Source organism: Neodiprion pinetum, chromosome 5 (assembly GCF_021155775.2).
Source record: "Neodiprion pinetum isolate iyNeoPine1 chromosome 5, iyNeoPine1.2, whole genome shotgun sequence".
NCBI lineage: Eukaryota > Metazoa > Arthropoda > Insecta > Hymenoptera > Diprionidae > Neodiprion > Neodiprion pinetum.
In genome coordinates, this window is record NC_060236.1 from 15220011 (window position 1) to 15234287 (window position 14277).

At 37.6% G+C, this 14277-nt stretch overlaps 1 protein-coding gene and 1 long non-coding RNA gene across 2 annotated transcripts; both read right to left on the reverse strand.

Moving 5' to 3' along the window:
* Nucleotides 1-1024: 1024 nt before the first annotated feature.
* On the reverse strand, nucleotides 1025-3685 carry LOC124218700 (uncharacterized). Its single transcript, XM_046625392.2, has 4 exons — nucleotides 3677-3685; nucleotides 2528-2600; nucleotides 2356-2463; nucleotides 1025-2285 (listed from the first exon to the last, which is right to left on the reverse strand). The coding sequence occupies exons 3-4, from the start codon at nucleotides 2413-2415 to the stop codon at nucleotides 1134-1136; spliced, it is 1212 nt and encodes a 403-aa protein (XP_046481348.1). The 5' UTR covers nucleotides 2416-2463; nucleotides 2528-2600; nucleotides 3677-3685; the 3' UTR covers nucleotides 1025-1133.
* Nucleotides 3686-9116: 5431 nt separating this feature from the next.
* Nucleotides 9117-10880, reverse strand: LOC124219469 (uncharacterized). Its single transcript, XR_011177254.1, has 2 exons — nucleotides 10473-10880; nucleotides 9117-10370 (listed from the first exon to the last, which is right to left on the reverse strand). It is a non-coding gene; the product is annotated as an uncharacterized lncRNA (long non-coding RNA).
* Nucleotides 10881-14277: the final 3397 nt, after the last annotated feature.

Here is a 14277-nt window from a genome sequence, read left to right on the forward strand (position 1 = left end):
CCACAATATGATGATTACGACCTGGATAAACCAAGAAAAAGTCACTTAAAAACATTGGTTTATAGATTAACTACTAATGTGTATAATAATAACTATGGACCTATTGACATAACATCGGGAGTTCAAGGTGAAAATGATAAATGGTGGCAATTTCGCAAAATATTAATTACAGCTTTCAAAATTAAACTATTTAGTACAGAGAAAACAAAAGATCAAATCTTTAACCTAGTCAATTCTTATTTGTGGACTAATAAAAAAATCATGACTGCAGCTATTCACTATGGCCAAGTACATGAAGAAATTGCGCGTCAGAAGTATAAGAATTTCACTTCCAAAAAATTTTCTTATATAGTTGAAGATTCTGGCCTATGGGTCAATTCCAAGTTTCCAGGCTTAGGAGCATCACCTGATGGCTTAGTAACGGATCCTTTGAAGAAAACAAAAGGCGTGTTGGAAATTAAATGTCCAAAAATATTGGAAAAATTTAAGCCAGCTGATTTACATGTACTAACGCCACAGCAACGTAATTCATTCTGCTGTACTTCAGTCAATAATACTACGATGAAGTTAGGACGAACCCACCAGTATTATTATCAAGTACAAACTCAAATGGCGATCACAGAAAGATCGTGGTGTGATTTCGTGATTTGGACTCCACAGGGTTATCACGTAGAAAAAATCTTTTACGATAAAAACTTCATTGAGCCGATACTTGAACATGTTAGTGCTTTTCATCAAAATATTTTGGCTCCTGAATATTTTGAAATGAGGATCCCATGGCAATTAATACCCTTTGACTTATCTACATGAATTACATCTTATGCCAAAGCATTTTAAAGAAGATACATATACATATATTGTTTTTATTATTTATTATCTCTTATTACATAGAAAAAAAGTACATAATTGTTACAAAATATATTAAATAAGTAAAGTATATTTTTGCAATAATATGGTTACATAATAATTACAAAGTTCTTTATAAAAATAGATTATCTATTTAGTGCACGAACGAAATAGATTAATATTGTTATTAAACTAATTAAAAAGTTTATAAAATACGAATTAATAAGTTCATAAAATTATTTCTATTTACAATTTTTTTTTCCTTTACTTTTTACGATATAATGGTCCTACTCTTCTTCATCGAAAACTAAAGGTGTTTGAAAATTAACTAAACATGCACAGACAAATATAATTTGTGACATTAAAGTACGCATATTTAATGGCAAAACTGTTTGAAGAAGTCGGAATTTTTTTATACGCCCAATAACATGCTCAACATATATACGTTGTTTTGCAATTTTTTTTGTTAACTTCTCCTCTTGTGGAGTTAAACGATCGCGTCCATTCAAAAATGGAGGAATATTCAAATGTGCTTGCTTTGCTTCAACTATATCGTGAACGGTGAAACCTCGATCTGCAAGTACCACATCTCCAGGTTGCAACAAGTCTGCAATTTTGGATCGCTTAAATATTTCAGGATCTGATATTGAACCCTCGAATACATCAGATACAAAACTAATGCAACCATTTGGAGTGCAGCCAATCAATACTTTAAAAGTCGTATGAGCTTTATAACTTGAATATAAATTACCTTGGTGTTCAAAATTCGTTGGCGATTGACAAAAAAACTCGGCACAATCAACAATAACTCGAATGTTTTTTATAGACCTAAATATTTTTGGTAATGTTTCAGCTTTCGTTTTTCTAGATGGAAACATAAATGGCTTTAATTCAGTAGTAAATTCATTATGCAAAAAATAAATCCAAGTTGTACATATTTTTGAGACAAACCCTGTAGAAACATCGAACTTGTAAGCTAAATCTTCTATTAAATATCCCATGCGTAATCTTAATAACACCAGAATTAACTGTTGCATTGATGTCAACTTGTATTTATTACTATTTTCGGAAGATTTATTTTTTGTCTCTCGATTACCCCAATATTCTAAGTTGTCACAAGCTGGACTCAAAAATCTATGCAAAGCTAGAATTTGCTCAAAATTCAGACTTGTATAAAATATACATTTGTTTTCATCAATGCGTATAGCATTTACAAACTTTTCCACAGCTGAATTTTTTTGCAACTTCACCTGAACACTTTTATTACGCATCTTTATACTGTCGGTTTGAATTTCTATCGTTGTAAATTTGTTAGTTCCCTCACAGTTAGTTTCTTCCTCCAGTATTCTCATCTCTGCTGATTGATCTGGTAATATTTGTTGAATAAAACAAGCAGTATCATCAGGAACATTGAAAATCTCTTCATGGGCCGTAGATTTCTACAATAAAAGAAAAAAGTTTTTTTATTTAAATCTATACGATTTTATTATTATAATATTTATACTCAACCTGCGCAACCGTCGAAATGTTGTTTATTTTCGTTTTTTCTGATTCATTCTCTCCTTCCATATCAGCTCTTTTATATTTTTCAAATAGGCTGGTTCTAACTTTGACTACCTATGAATTATTTTGAGGTTATAACTCCGAAAATCATATTGTTGTATAAATAATCATGCATTACCTTATCGATTGATTTATCAATTTGTTGAAATTCTTGGTAGCTTAAAGGATCAGGATTCTTCTCAGCTGGACCACTTTCTCCATGAAAATGTAGTGAACAAATATAAGTATCCTTAGTCACATCATCGATTGATCTAAAACCTCTGTCACTTCGGCCACATTTTTTTACCCACAATTCGCATTTTGTACATTTTGCACATGCTTTAATATGTAATTTGCTTGAGGATTTGATAATTTTTTTGCGATACTCTAGACAAGGCTTTGGAAAATTTATAAAATAATATGTATTGCCTTTGAATGATTTATACCGTGTGTCACTTCTACATACTCCATAACAACACCGTTTTGTTATTCCTTTTCGTACAGATAACATGATTACAATCAGTTGCAAAAATTTATTTCTCAATAGTGACACTTATTACTTTAATTTTTTTTCCTGTTTTTATATTAATATACCTTAATTAATATTTATTTGCTTTTATTTTCTAGACGCGGGCACTTTAACATGCTTGTTTACAAAAAACAGTACGAAAAACATGGCTGATCTTGACGCATGCGCACAAAAAAAAAATTTGATGAAAAGGCCTATGTAAAAGAAGAGAGAGTATTCGAGCGTAACGCAGCCTCATAGAAATTAATCCGTTTCAAGTTCACGACAGAAGGTAAACATGCGGCTGTACACTCGCTACAGTCTACGTTAGTCGAACTTTCTCGAACAGTATATACGTTATTTCAAATTTTATTTTCTATTATTTGATAATTTACTTTATGTACAATTTAACATTAATTTCCACGTGTGCTCCACATTGGGCGCCAAATAAGACGGCGTACTTTTACAAAGACAATTTGACGAATATTAAATAAAAATATACACCACCTGCCGCGGCCGTGGTCCGTCGGCTGACAGGGCTCTAGGCTAATTAATTAATTAATTCTATAAATTCGTTGGGCGCCAATTGGTTTGAGGAACCAATACCTAAATTTCCTTTTATAAATTTACCATTAATAAATAAATAATTGAATGAGGAATTCGGCTAGCTCGATTATTAAAATAGAAGAGACAACCCAAGGAGGAGACGTGGAGGACCAAAAGTAATTACAAGACAATAGAAAAGCGTATAGGCGAAGATATATAAATTTATTTACTTACTACTTGTCGATATACTGGATCAAGTTACCCTTCTTAAATGGCAAACTTAGTTTAGTCGACAACAGACGGTCGAAGTTCTATTACACAGAACAGTTAGATTTGACAAATCGTAGTTTACACGACCGAGACTCCTCGAGGACTGCTCACAACTGGAGTGTGTTTATTATTCGCAGCTGATCTGCGCCGATCTAGCGTCTTCGCTTTGCTACCAGTCTGCTACAACGTGTGCAGGCAGAGGTGCTTATTTCGCGGTCAAACACAGTGTGAGTCTTTCCTCGTGGAGCGTGATACCTGGTCTAATCTATAGGTTGACAATACAGAGGACGATTAAGTTTATACTAATTTTCTACTTACAGGGTTAGTGTCGATTATCAGGGTTTGGGAGTTGATTGAGTTCTCGAGGAGTCAATTCGAGTTTTGACATCGAGGAAGAATTTTATTTTCCTGTCACACCATTTAATTCGTTCGTTGTGGGTTTACTGGGTTTAGTTTCATTCTTCTCAGATCTATCTTCATGTTTCATGAATTCATTGGATTCACTCAGGTGTACTATAGAATTATCATTTCTTATGGATTCGTCGGAATATTCATTATTATTTTTCCTGGATTCGTCGGAATTACGTTTACACTTATTGTTAGTAGATTTATTTTCATATTTCACGGATTCATTTCTATACTTTATAAGTTCATTGGATTCACTTGGATTTATAATAAATTAGTCATCTGTTTTCATGGATTCATTGGAATATTTTGTAGATTCATTATTGTTTTTCACGGATTCATTGAATTCATTTGGTATTATCGTAGGTTCGTTATTATTTTTCACGGATATCCATTGGATTCACTTGGTATCATCGTAGATTCATTAATTATTTTTCATGCGTTCATCATTATCTCTCATAGATTCATTGGATTCAATTGGATTTATCGCAGATTTGGCATTATTTTTCATGGATTTATTGGAATATTCGTCGTATCTCGCGGGGTTATTTTCGTTTTTTGTGGATTCGTTAGATTTTATCGTAGATTCAGTTTCATATTTTATGCATTCGTCGAAATATTTTTGATATTTTGTGGATATATTCTTATACTTAATGGTTTCTTTTGCATTCTTACCCTTGATTTTAAAATTTTGAGTACCTGATTCTAGGAATCCTCAGCCTTACTTCCGAGTCTGACGTATTAATTGCATAAAGGTACGCTTTACTATCTCGGTTTGCCACTAACGCGTTTCCTATGTAGACGTTGTCACCTGCGTCTAACAAAGGTAGGTACCCTTCGGTTAACTCAGTTTTTTCGAGATTGACACGGATGCCAAACCGTGTCCTCGATGGAATTACGATAACATTTTCCGGATTTTGGACCTTTTCCTTTCCTTCAAGAGATTCGGAAATTTCTGTCTTTAAATTGGATTTTGTATAACCGAGACACCCGTTAGATTCTACATCTGGGAGCGGTAAAACCTCGGTGCCTAGTTCGGTCTCCACGAGTTTGTCTCAGTTGCGTGTCTGCGCTCTATACGGAGTCGTTTTTTCCTGCTGGTTTAGAAATGAAACTCGTACGTTACCGAATTCTAATATGCCTTTATCAAAATTTATTTAAGCTCGATTTTCGGTTGAAGAACTGGGATCCTATTATTCCGTCCTGTGGAATTGGTAAATTTTCCGGAACTATATGGAATTGAGCTTCGGAACTTTTGCCATGGTTTCTACGCACGCGGGAACTTTTTCGGGATTTTGAGGCGGATCTATAATTATTTGTTCCATATCGCTTGTAGGCAACGTTACTAGTTTTCTATCGGTACGCCCTGTATAATAGATAAGGTGCGGTTGGGTGTTTTGAGAGCCTCCGAGGTCACACCGTCGTTCGGTAGGCTCTCCTCGTTTCCCGAAAATGAAACTCGATTTCCTCGCGGTATTTGATTTAATCTACCATTTCACTGTTTAATTGGACATTCGCTGATTGAGTGACCGTAGTTTCTACAATATCGACAGTATTCGCGTGGTTGTTCTCTCTGGTATTCGTTAGGTCGGTTCGAATTGTAGGGTTGATGATGTGTTTGCGGAGTGTAACGCGTTTATCTAATTATTTAATTATCGTCGTACCTGATTTGGACGCTGATTTCCCTGTCTGAAATTTGGTTGTGGCCTCTGCGGGCTCGGGTCCCTTGAAAAAGTTCTTTCGTGGTACGAATTATTCGTGGGATAAGTGTTTCCGCAGTATTGATTGTTCCCTTGATAGCGATTTTCGCGATATTGATTATTTCTAGGATAACCTTGTTGATTGGATACAATTCACTTAACCACTTAAACGGCCCGGCCGTTTATTATTGCTGATATGAAATACAACATATCATATTGTTAGCGAGAGAAATTTGCTAGATAAGAGAACAATTTCGAAATTTTTCGGGTGAGTTGAAAAATTAACGACTGTAGTCAGGGCGGCTAGGTGGTCCAGTGGAGTAAGTCTCCGGTAAAGCATCTCTAGATACCAGGTTCGATTCCTAGCTCCGTCCTTAATTTTTCAACTCACCTGAAAATTTCGAAATTGTTCTCTTATCTTGATGATTAGGAGAGTTCGACCTTGGGTTACTGTAATTGTCTTAATTACTAAAATTCGGAGGTCCCTGTTGTCGATTGGGACGGTTTTCTCTTGAATTGTAATCGGGTTGCGGTTGGTAATTTATTTGACGATTTTGATGATTCGGAAATTGATTTCTTGGGTTAGTATTATTTTGCAGTTGGTAGGTGTTCGAGTTACGTCGAGGATCCGAATAGGCATCTTTCGCGTTATAATTATTCCGATAGTCTGCTCGATTACCCTGGATAACATAAGTTTGATTCCGAGGTTTACGGTGATCGTAATAGCTTTTGTCTGAATTACATTAACAATCGTATTTATCGTGGTCGTTTGCTCCACATACAACGCAATTATATGGTTGAAACATCGCGTAATTTATCGTAGCGTCTGGAATTGTACTAGGTTGATCTCCTCGTCTAAGTTGGATTTTGATTTTCTCTTTTTTTTCTACTTTCATCGCCACGTTGACCAGTTCTTTTAGAGTACCGAGTACTGTGGGGATTTTTCCATCGATTTCGGGTCTTAGTCCGCGCAGAAAAGCGGCTTTGCCGTCCGTTTCAGTATTTCGCGTAAAAACTTCGAACTCGTCTTTACGTTGTTCCTGCAAAAATGCCTCTCTTAAATTTTCCATCGCTTCGCGTACCCTTGATGCGTACGTCACGACGTCTTCATTTTGCCTTTGGAAAATTTTCCTTAGTTCACCCTGACACAGATTGACGGATTTAGCTGGTCCATAAAGTTCATTTATTCGAGCGCCTAATTCGTCTACGGTATCGAACTGTTCATTCTCGATCACACGTCGAGCTACTCCCTTGATTTTATTACGAATTATTCGCGCGAGGCTTGATTCGACTTGAGGCGGGACCATTTCGCGTGCATCCCTGCACAAAACTTCTAACCTGCGACGGATTACCGTGAAACACCGCGACTGCCTCTAGGGCATCCTCAATTGAAATATAATAAGTCGGTGCGGGTAAGGCTGTTACGCCTGCACTTACAGCGGGTTCCTTTACCATTTTAAATTCATGAGGAAGTTTAATATGTGTTTGGGATTGGTTTTCCGAATCAGGGGCCGGATTCTGAACATCAAGTGAGTTCGTGTTCGTCTTTGTGGAAACGGAAATTTGGAGTGTGATGTCAAGCTCTTCGTACCTGAATAGTGTATGGCTCAGGAACTTGCGGTCTATGCCATCTAGCGGCTAATAAATCGTTCTCTATCTGCTCGTGGTAATTGCCCACCCACTAGCACCCCGTGTATTTTCTATTATTTTTTTGCCTGTGGAACCGGTTTCTAACGTAACCTCGCGTTGAGCACGCAATATATAACAGACTTCTTATCCGAAAAATAACTCTAAAATAAGAAGTATGCAGTATACTCAACATCCAACCATTTGAGAAGGAATAAGAGGTTATGTATGGTTAATACAAATAAACGTCAGAACCATAGACTTATAAAGATAGACTGAGCGCTCTTATGAGCCGCTTGAAGCAAACATTTGAAGGACAGAAATATGCCGGGAGTACTCCTTTCTCTCTCTCTGGCGATATTTGTGGCGGGGATCGAGGTGGTAGAGGAGAATGAGGCGAAATTATGCGCCTATATCTATAGCTGTTCGACTTCCACTGTTCCGTTGTCTCCCACCATGACGCCGATTGAAGAGAGAGAGCAGTACTCCCGGTATATCTCTGTCCTTTATACGTAACTGTCAGTGCCTCTTATAGGAGCGCTCAATCTATCTTTATAAGTCTATGGTCAGAACTAAAGCCCGCTGCACACGGGGCTTGTTTTGCTGATAGATCGCATGCGGGGTACTAGGATGGCTGCTCTGCTGGGAGCGCTGCTAGAAAGTGGCGCCTCTGATGGCTCTGAAGCGTGGTCGCGTGCTGGATTTCGGTGATAGAACGTGTGCTATTTTTCGTGATGGTTTTCTTACGCGTAGCAAAATACTATTTTTAAAAACCTGATAAAAAAACGACGAACGAGAAATTTTTATTTTCCACGTGTTCCTTTTCAAAATTCAAAAGTCGAAAAAAACACCCTATCGTGCCTTTATCTCCGTAGAAAAGCAAAAAAAACTTTTAAGCAGCCTGAAGGGAATGATAAATGAGAAATTTCCATTTTTCATGTGTTCCTTAAATTTTCAATTTTCAAATATCGACAAACAAACCAGAAAAAAATGATGAACGAAGGAAATTTTTGTTTTCCACGTTTTCCTTAAATTTTCAAAATTCAAAAATCGAAAAAAAACAATCATGACAATTTCTTCGATGTAAAATCTTGTTCGATCGAGGGGGAATAAATTCTGGTTAGAAAGTGACAGAAAAAGAGTACACCAACCTGTTTTGACATCACCGACAACCAAAAAATCTTGATTTTCATTTTCTTTTATAAATTTCCATTCCATAAGTCTCCTGTTTGTTTTTTCATTTCGTTATTTATGTTTAATATTTCACGTCATTCTTTATGTATAATTGTAAGCATTAAAAATTACTCCAATTGCTAAAATTAAGGTCAATGCAAAGCGGCAAGATCGATGAAGGAACAAAAATTAACTACAGTTCACAGTTCTCAGGAACTATGGATTTTTCTCGGTCGAACTTTTCTCTGTGACACCAGCTTCGATAATCGTTGAGAAAAAGTCGTAAAAAAATATAATCGTTCCCTTCGTCGCTTGCACTTCGAACGACACTCTGGCCATTCACACTCTCCGGAATTTCTCGAAATTTCCCAGAAGTCCTCGGCGAATATCCAAAAACTCGAGAATCTGTGTAATTTTGGAGGGATTCTTTTTTCAATTGTCGATGCTGCTTAGTCAAAGAGATATTTTCAAAAGTCTTTCGTACACAAACAAAATTCGAATACTATAAAACCAGTAATGGCATTTATTTATTTCTGTATAAACATTGTACAAATACTGTCAAATACAAATACAAGCCGCGGCCGCAGTGCTAGTAAATAAATTAATAAATGAATAAATACTATGAACTTGCTCGTAGAGCAACGACTAATAGTTACCTCGTTCAATAGCGGTATATTGAAATGGCACTATGCCTGTAGTATTAAAGTATTCACAAAATTTATCTCGTATCTCTAGAACTTCATTACTGCTTCAGTTATTTCTCAGATATAGAGAGGCATTCTGCCCTTCGGATAATTGTACTGCATTACAATTACTATCAACTCGGGTTGAGATTCTGTAATTATGCGGTACGATTCCATTGACTGGAATCATTGTTAGATTTATTGATTAAATAATTATGTAAAAGCACACACGCGTAAGTTATTTTCTCTACTTTTTGAACGGAGAGAGATATCGTAGAAAGTAAAACGCGCCATCTGTTTGCCAGTATGCCAAAAGCGTTTTCAACAGTTCTGCGAGCACGGCTCAATCTGTAGTTGAATATTCTTTTGTCAAGCGTCAAGTTTCTATCCGGATACGGCTTTAACAAATTAGGTTTCAAGGCAAATGCGTCGTTACCGACAATCACGTACGGTAATTTGTAACAAAAGCCTGGAATTTCACATGGAGCAGGTAAGTTCAACGTTCCATCGTTGATCTTAGTCCATAATGGGCTCTCACGCAAAACAGCAGAATCGTGCATACGTCCATTTCTTCCGACGTCAACGAACAAAAATCTGTATTCAGCATCGACAAGACCCAGAAGCACAATGCTGTCTTTTCCCTTATAATTACGGTAAATCGATCCGTCACTTCGAGGGGGATGAAAATTGATGTGTTTCCCATCCAGCGCACCGATGCAATGAGGAAAATTCCATAAAGTATCGAATTTGTGAGCGATAACCTGCCATTCCTCCAGCGATGATGGGAAATTCCATACTTTTGAGTCGAGTACTTCTACTATTGCTCTTAAAGTTTCGTCAATCACTTTTGAAATTGTGTTCGCGGCTATGCGAGTGGAGTAGCTCAAATCTTGAAAGGTATTGCCCGTTGCTAAATATCGAAGAGTCACAGTGAGTCTGTCCCTCGGTGATATAGCTTGACGCATAACGGTATCCTGTTTTTTTATGGCCGGAGTCAGAAGTGTCAACAACTCATTCCAGTCATCTTCCATCATTCAAGTATAATTGGTGAAACTGGCTGGATCTTCAGGGCTAAACAAAAATTTAGTATAAATATGCATTGAAAAGTCAAGTATAAAATTGAAAATCCAAAAAAGTAATAATAAATAAAATGAAAATCATATGGTTACATACCCGAGCTCACGAAATACCATATTTAGAACATTCTGTCCTCTATCACGCCGTAACAGCCACTCGCGACTCCACAATTTACGTTTTCGTTGTTTCAGTAGATGTCTACGTTTAAAAGCAGTTGCTACAGCTGACACGATAAATGCTTTCCTACGTCGAATTATTTCAGCCGCAATAGTTTGTTGCACTCGAGCGTCCATGGTACTGTTGAGGTTAGAAATGCTAGGACTACGTATTCGCCTATACTTTCTCTCTAGGCTCCCTGCACGCCAGCACGCCTAGCGACAAGCATCGTGTGAAGCCAACCCAACGAGGGTGCCATCGTTGCACCCAGCGCCACAGCCAACTTGGAACCCAGCGGTAAAATCTAGCAAGCAATCCAGCAGCAAAACAAGCGTCGTGTGCGGGGGGCTTAACATCTATTTTTCTCTCCTTTCTTAGCTATCGCCCTCTATCAACAGCATGTGCCACTTCGTAATAATAATTAACATCGGTAAGCTCTGTACAGACCGTGATGTTCATTAACCATCGACTATAATAATAGTATGGAGAGCGGAAAACCGTAGAACTCACTAACTCGAACTCACTAACTCGAACTCACTTGATGTTCAGAATCCGGCCCCAGGCGTTTGAACAAGTATTTGAGTGGGTTTTTCTGTTTTTCTCGGGTTCTCCGGAGAATTTTTATTTGTTGGATTATAATTTTCATTCGAGATTTGTGATTATTTGGGGGTTAGACTTGAGTTTCCCGACGCGTTCGTCTCCTCTAAATTTTCTAATTGTCCTTTAAATAATTGGGTGCCCTGCGTACTAACTTGTGATCTGAGTCGTCAGCCTGAAGGCGGAGAATGTACTATGGCTGGGCGTTTTTTATCGATAGGAGGGTCTTCCTTTCCCATTTAATGTTGGGATCGAACAAGCAGATTTATTTGCTTATAACTGGGTTGGAATTGGGGATTAATTTTTCGGGATTTGTATAATAGCGACAATTCCGAGGACTGTTGAGACAGAAGAGAGACAGGACAGGTTTGATAGCGGGGACGTTGAGAGTAATTAAAAAAAAATATTTTTGACTCGTTTTTATGGATATAATTTTTGCCGTTTTTCTAATCTTTGCGTCTTCTTCGCTAATCGTTCTGGGTAGCGTTGGGGGCTCAAACAGCTTATCTTTTTCTTCTATTCGTTTTTCTGTATCTCCTGGGTAATAGCAAATATCTTCAGGAGTACCGATGGTATAGTTAGAATTGTGCGGTTTCTTGAGATCAGACTCCTTCACACAGTCCAGAATTTCGTTCAGGTCGTTGAGTACAATCGGCTGAGTATATTGTTTCCAAAGCATCACTATAGTTCCACGTTTTCCTCCGTTTATTTCGTTCGATTTTGGGAGCATTCGTTATGGGAACAAAGGGTATTTGTCAGGGGTTTCGATTAAGGGTTGGAATCTCGGTTCGAAAGGGTATTTCGATGGAAACGAGGGATCTCAGTGATACAAGATTATCAATGGGTGCGATGTTGAAGAAATATTTGAATGGAAAATTTCCAGAACGGATGAGAAGATTCTTGACTGACTCATCGATTTAGAATTTTGGCGAGTTACTGGGTATTAAGATTTAGGTTTGTTGAATTATTCTATTAAATAGAGCGAGATTAGGATGATTTTCAGTTCGTATCGGTAGCGCGGAAAATTTCCGCTGTCCGTCGGTCGCTACTCGCGTCACAAGGAGTTTTTCGTGATTAACGTTTGGTTTCCCGGCCGATGCACCAAAAATTTATCTGACGTCGGTACGGTACCCGGTGGAAATTTTCAGATGTTAGACACTGGAATCCTTTACACAGCTACAGTTAGATTCACATCAATAGTTTGGGTCACCAATTACCGATAAAATATTGAAATACACCGGACAACGGTCGTTCTATCACTCTAATCGAACGAACCGAGGAATGAGTAATTGTTGGATAAAAGATTTGATTAATTGGCTTACCTTTTGAGAATTATCTGGAAATGATGAATTGCAGCGTAGATTGGTGATTTAACGGAATGACTAATTTTAATATATTTGGAAACTTTGATTAACTTGGATTTATTTTGTAAGTTCAGTATTTCGAGTCACAAACAACGGGGTTACTTAGTTGTTAGATTTTGAATTAATATGACAAAAATTGAGCTGAAAGCTCGTTCGCTGGAGTTTTGGACAGAGTAACTTCGTAGGAAAAGTTTAAATGCAAAAGGCAAAAGGATTTTACCGCGAGACTGTACCGGGACAAGATAACGAATCTAGTGGTAAAAAACAAGAGGACGATCCGATGATCGGTCACCGTTTTTATGGGTATCGATCGCTGCGCCTAACGATCCCCTTCTTTAGCTCTTTGTCAACTGCGCTTTGTCTGCGCATCTTCCCCCTTTTCTAGGAATTAAAATGAGGGCGCGCATCTTCCCCCTTTTCTAGAAATTAAAATGAGGGCACGACATCTTCGCCGCATGTTCGCCCGTGCTCTTAGCTCTTTAGTTATTACTATATTGGAAGCTTTTTCATATATGGTAGAACGCTGCGTTGGTGCGGTGGTGTGAGTGTAGGGTAGTTGCGCCGTCAGCTTCCTATTTGCGTGGGCTTTGGTGTACGGGCAGCAAGCCCTCTTGACTATCGTGCTTCTTCCCCCTTTTCGTGGGCGTTAGGACCTGGGCCGATTTTAGCTGCTAATTCCTAATACGGTGATCACAGTGCACGTGCGCTAGAGGTGACCCATGTTTCGTGATGTCATATGTCGAGGACGTTACTGTGTGCATTTTTCGGAGTCACGATGCGCTGAGTCCTAGTCGTAGTTTACTTCTTAAATGTTCTTACTATCCCGTTCGTTAGAAAGTCGATATATTAAGATTACCATATCGGTTACTTGTTGTTTTGTTAGTTTTATAGCGTATAGAATTGCATGTGTACTATAATTGATTACTATGGGTATTCACCTGGAGTGCAATAGTGATTATTTATGAAACATAGTTTCTAATTACTTAATATTATTAGAATTGCGCTGATGCGAATATTCTTAGGTGTTTGTGGTATAACAATCTTTACAGATTTAGAGTATTTAACAATTTGATAATTCGTAGTTTTGGAGCAGGTTTACATATGTGCCTTTGTATAATTCTCTTCTGTAATTGTTAATTCTTATATTGATATAGATCGGCTTGGAAGGTGTTGGAACGTTGTTCTTATGTTTATTGGTTGCCTGTTACTGGGCGCTGTCACGTATACATCTTTGAGTTTATTCTTTGGTGTCGTACAATACCTGTAAGGAGCTAGGTGTACGTTTTCTTACGTTTTACCTCAAAACTGGTATAAGCCTTTTTAACCTAAAAGGGTTTATTATTATTGTATTGATACATTAATTGTAATTCTGTTTGGTTGTTTCGCTTTAAAAGATCATCCCATGAGTTGATTCATCTACAATCGTTAAGCTCCCTAATATGTTCTCCAGATGGGCTCTGTATGGCTCCACATTGGAGATCTGCATTACCTTCAAAACGCTGCACGCGTTGCCTACAATACGGCGTTACGGTGGAAAGTATAATTCATGACGGATATTTGGTATTCACGGTTTTGAATGTTTTGCAGTCTCTGGTGTTATGGATTATTGCAGCAGTGCATCCATCTTTACATCATATCGGTTATACATTTAGCTATGGTTTGACAGTCTTCTACTCTCCAGACTATACGGTATAGCGTAAGTTGCATATAGTGTAGGTCTCAGCTCAAAATGCGCAAATGGCATTATCGAGTGTTATATAATAATTAGATATAATGGTGTTAGT

Coding starts and splice junctions, on each gene's coding strand:
- LOC124218700 (XM_046625392.2), bottom strand. CDS start 2,415: ATGGAAGGAGAGAATGAATCAGAAAAAACGAAAATAAACAACATTTCG. Junction 2,286..2,355: donor ACATTTCGACGGTTGCGCAG/GTTGAGTATAAA, acceptor CTTTTATTGTAG/AAATCTACGGCCCATGAAGA.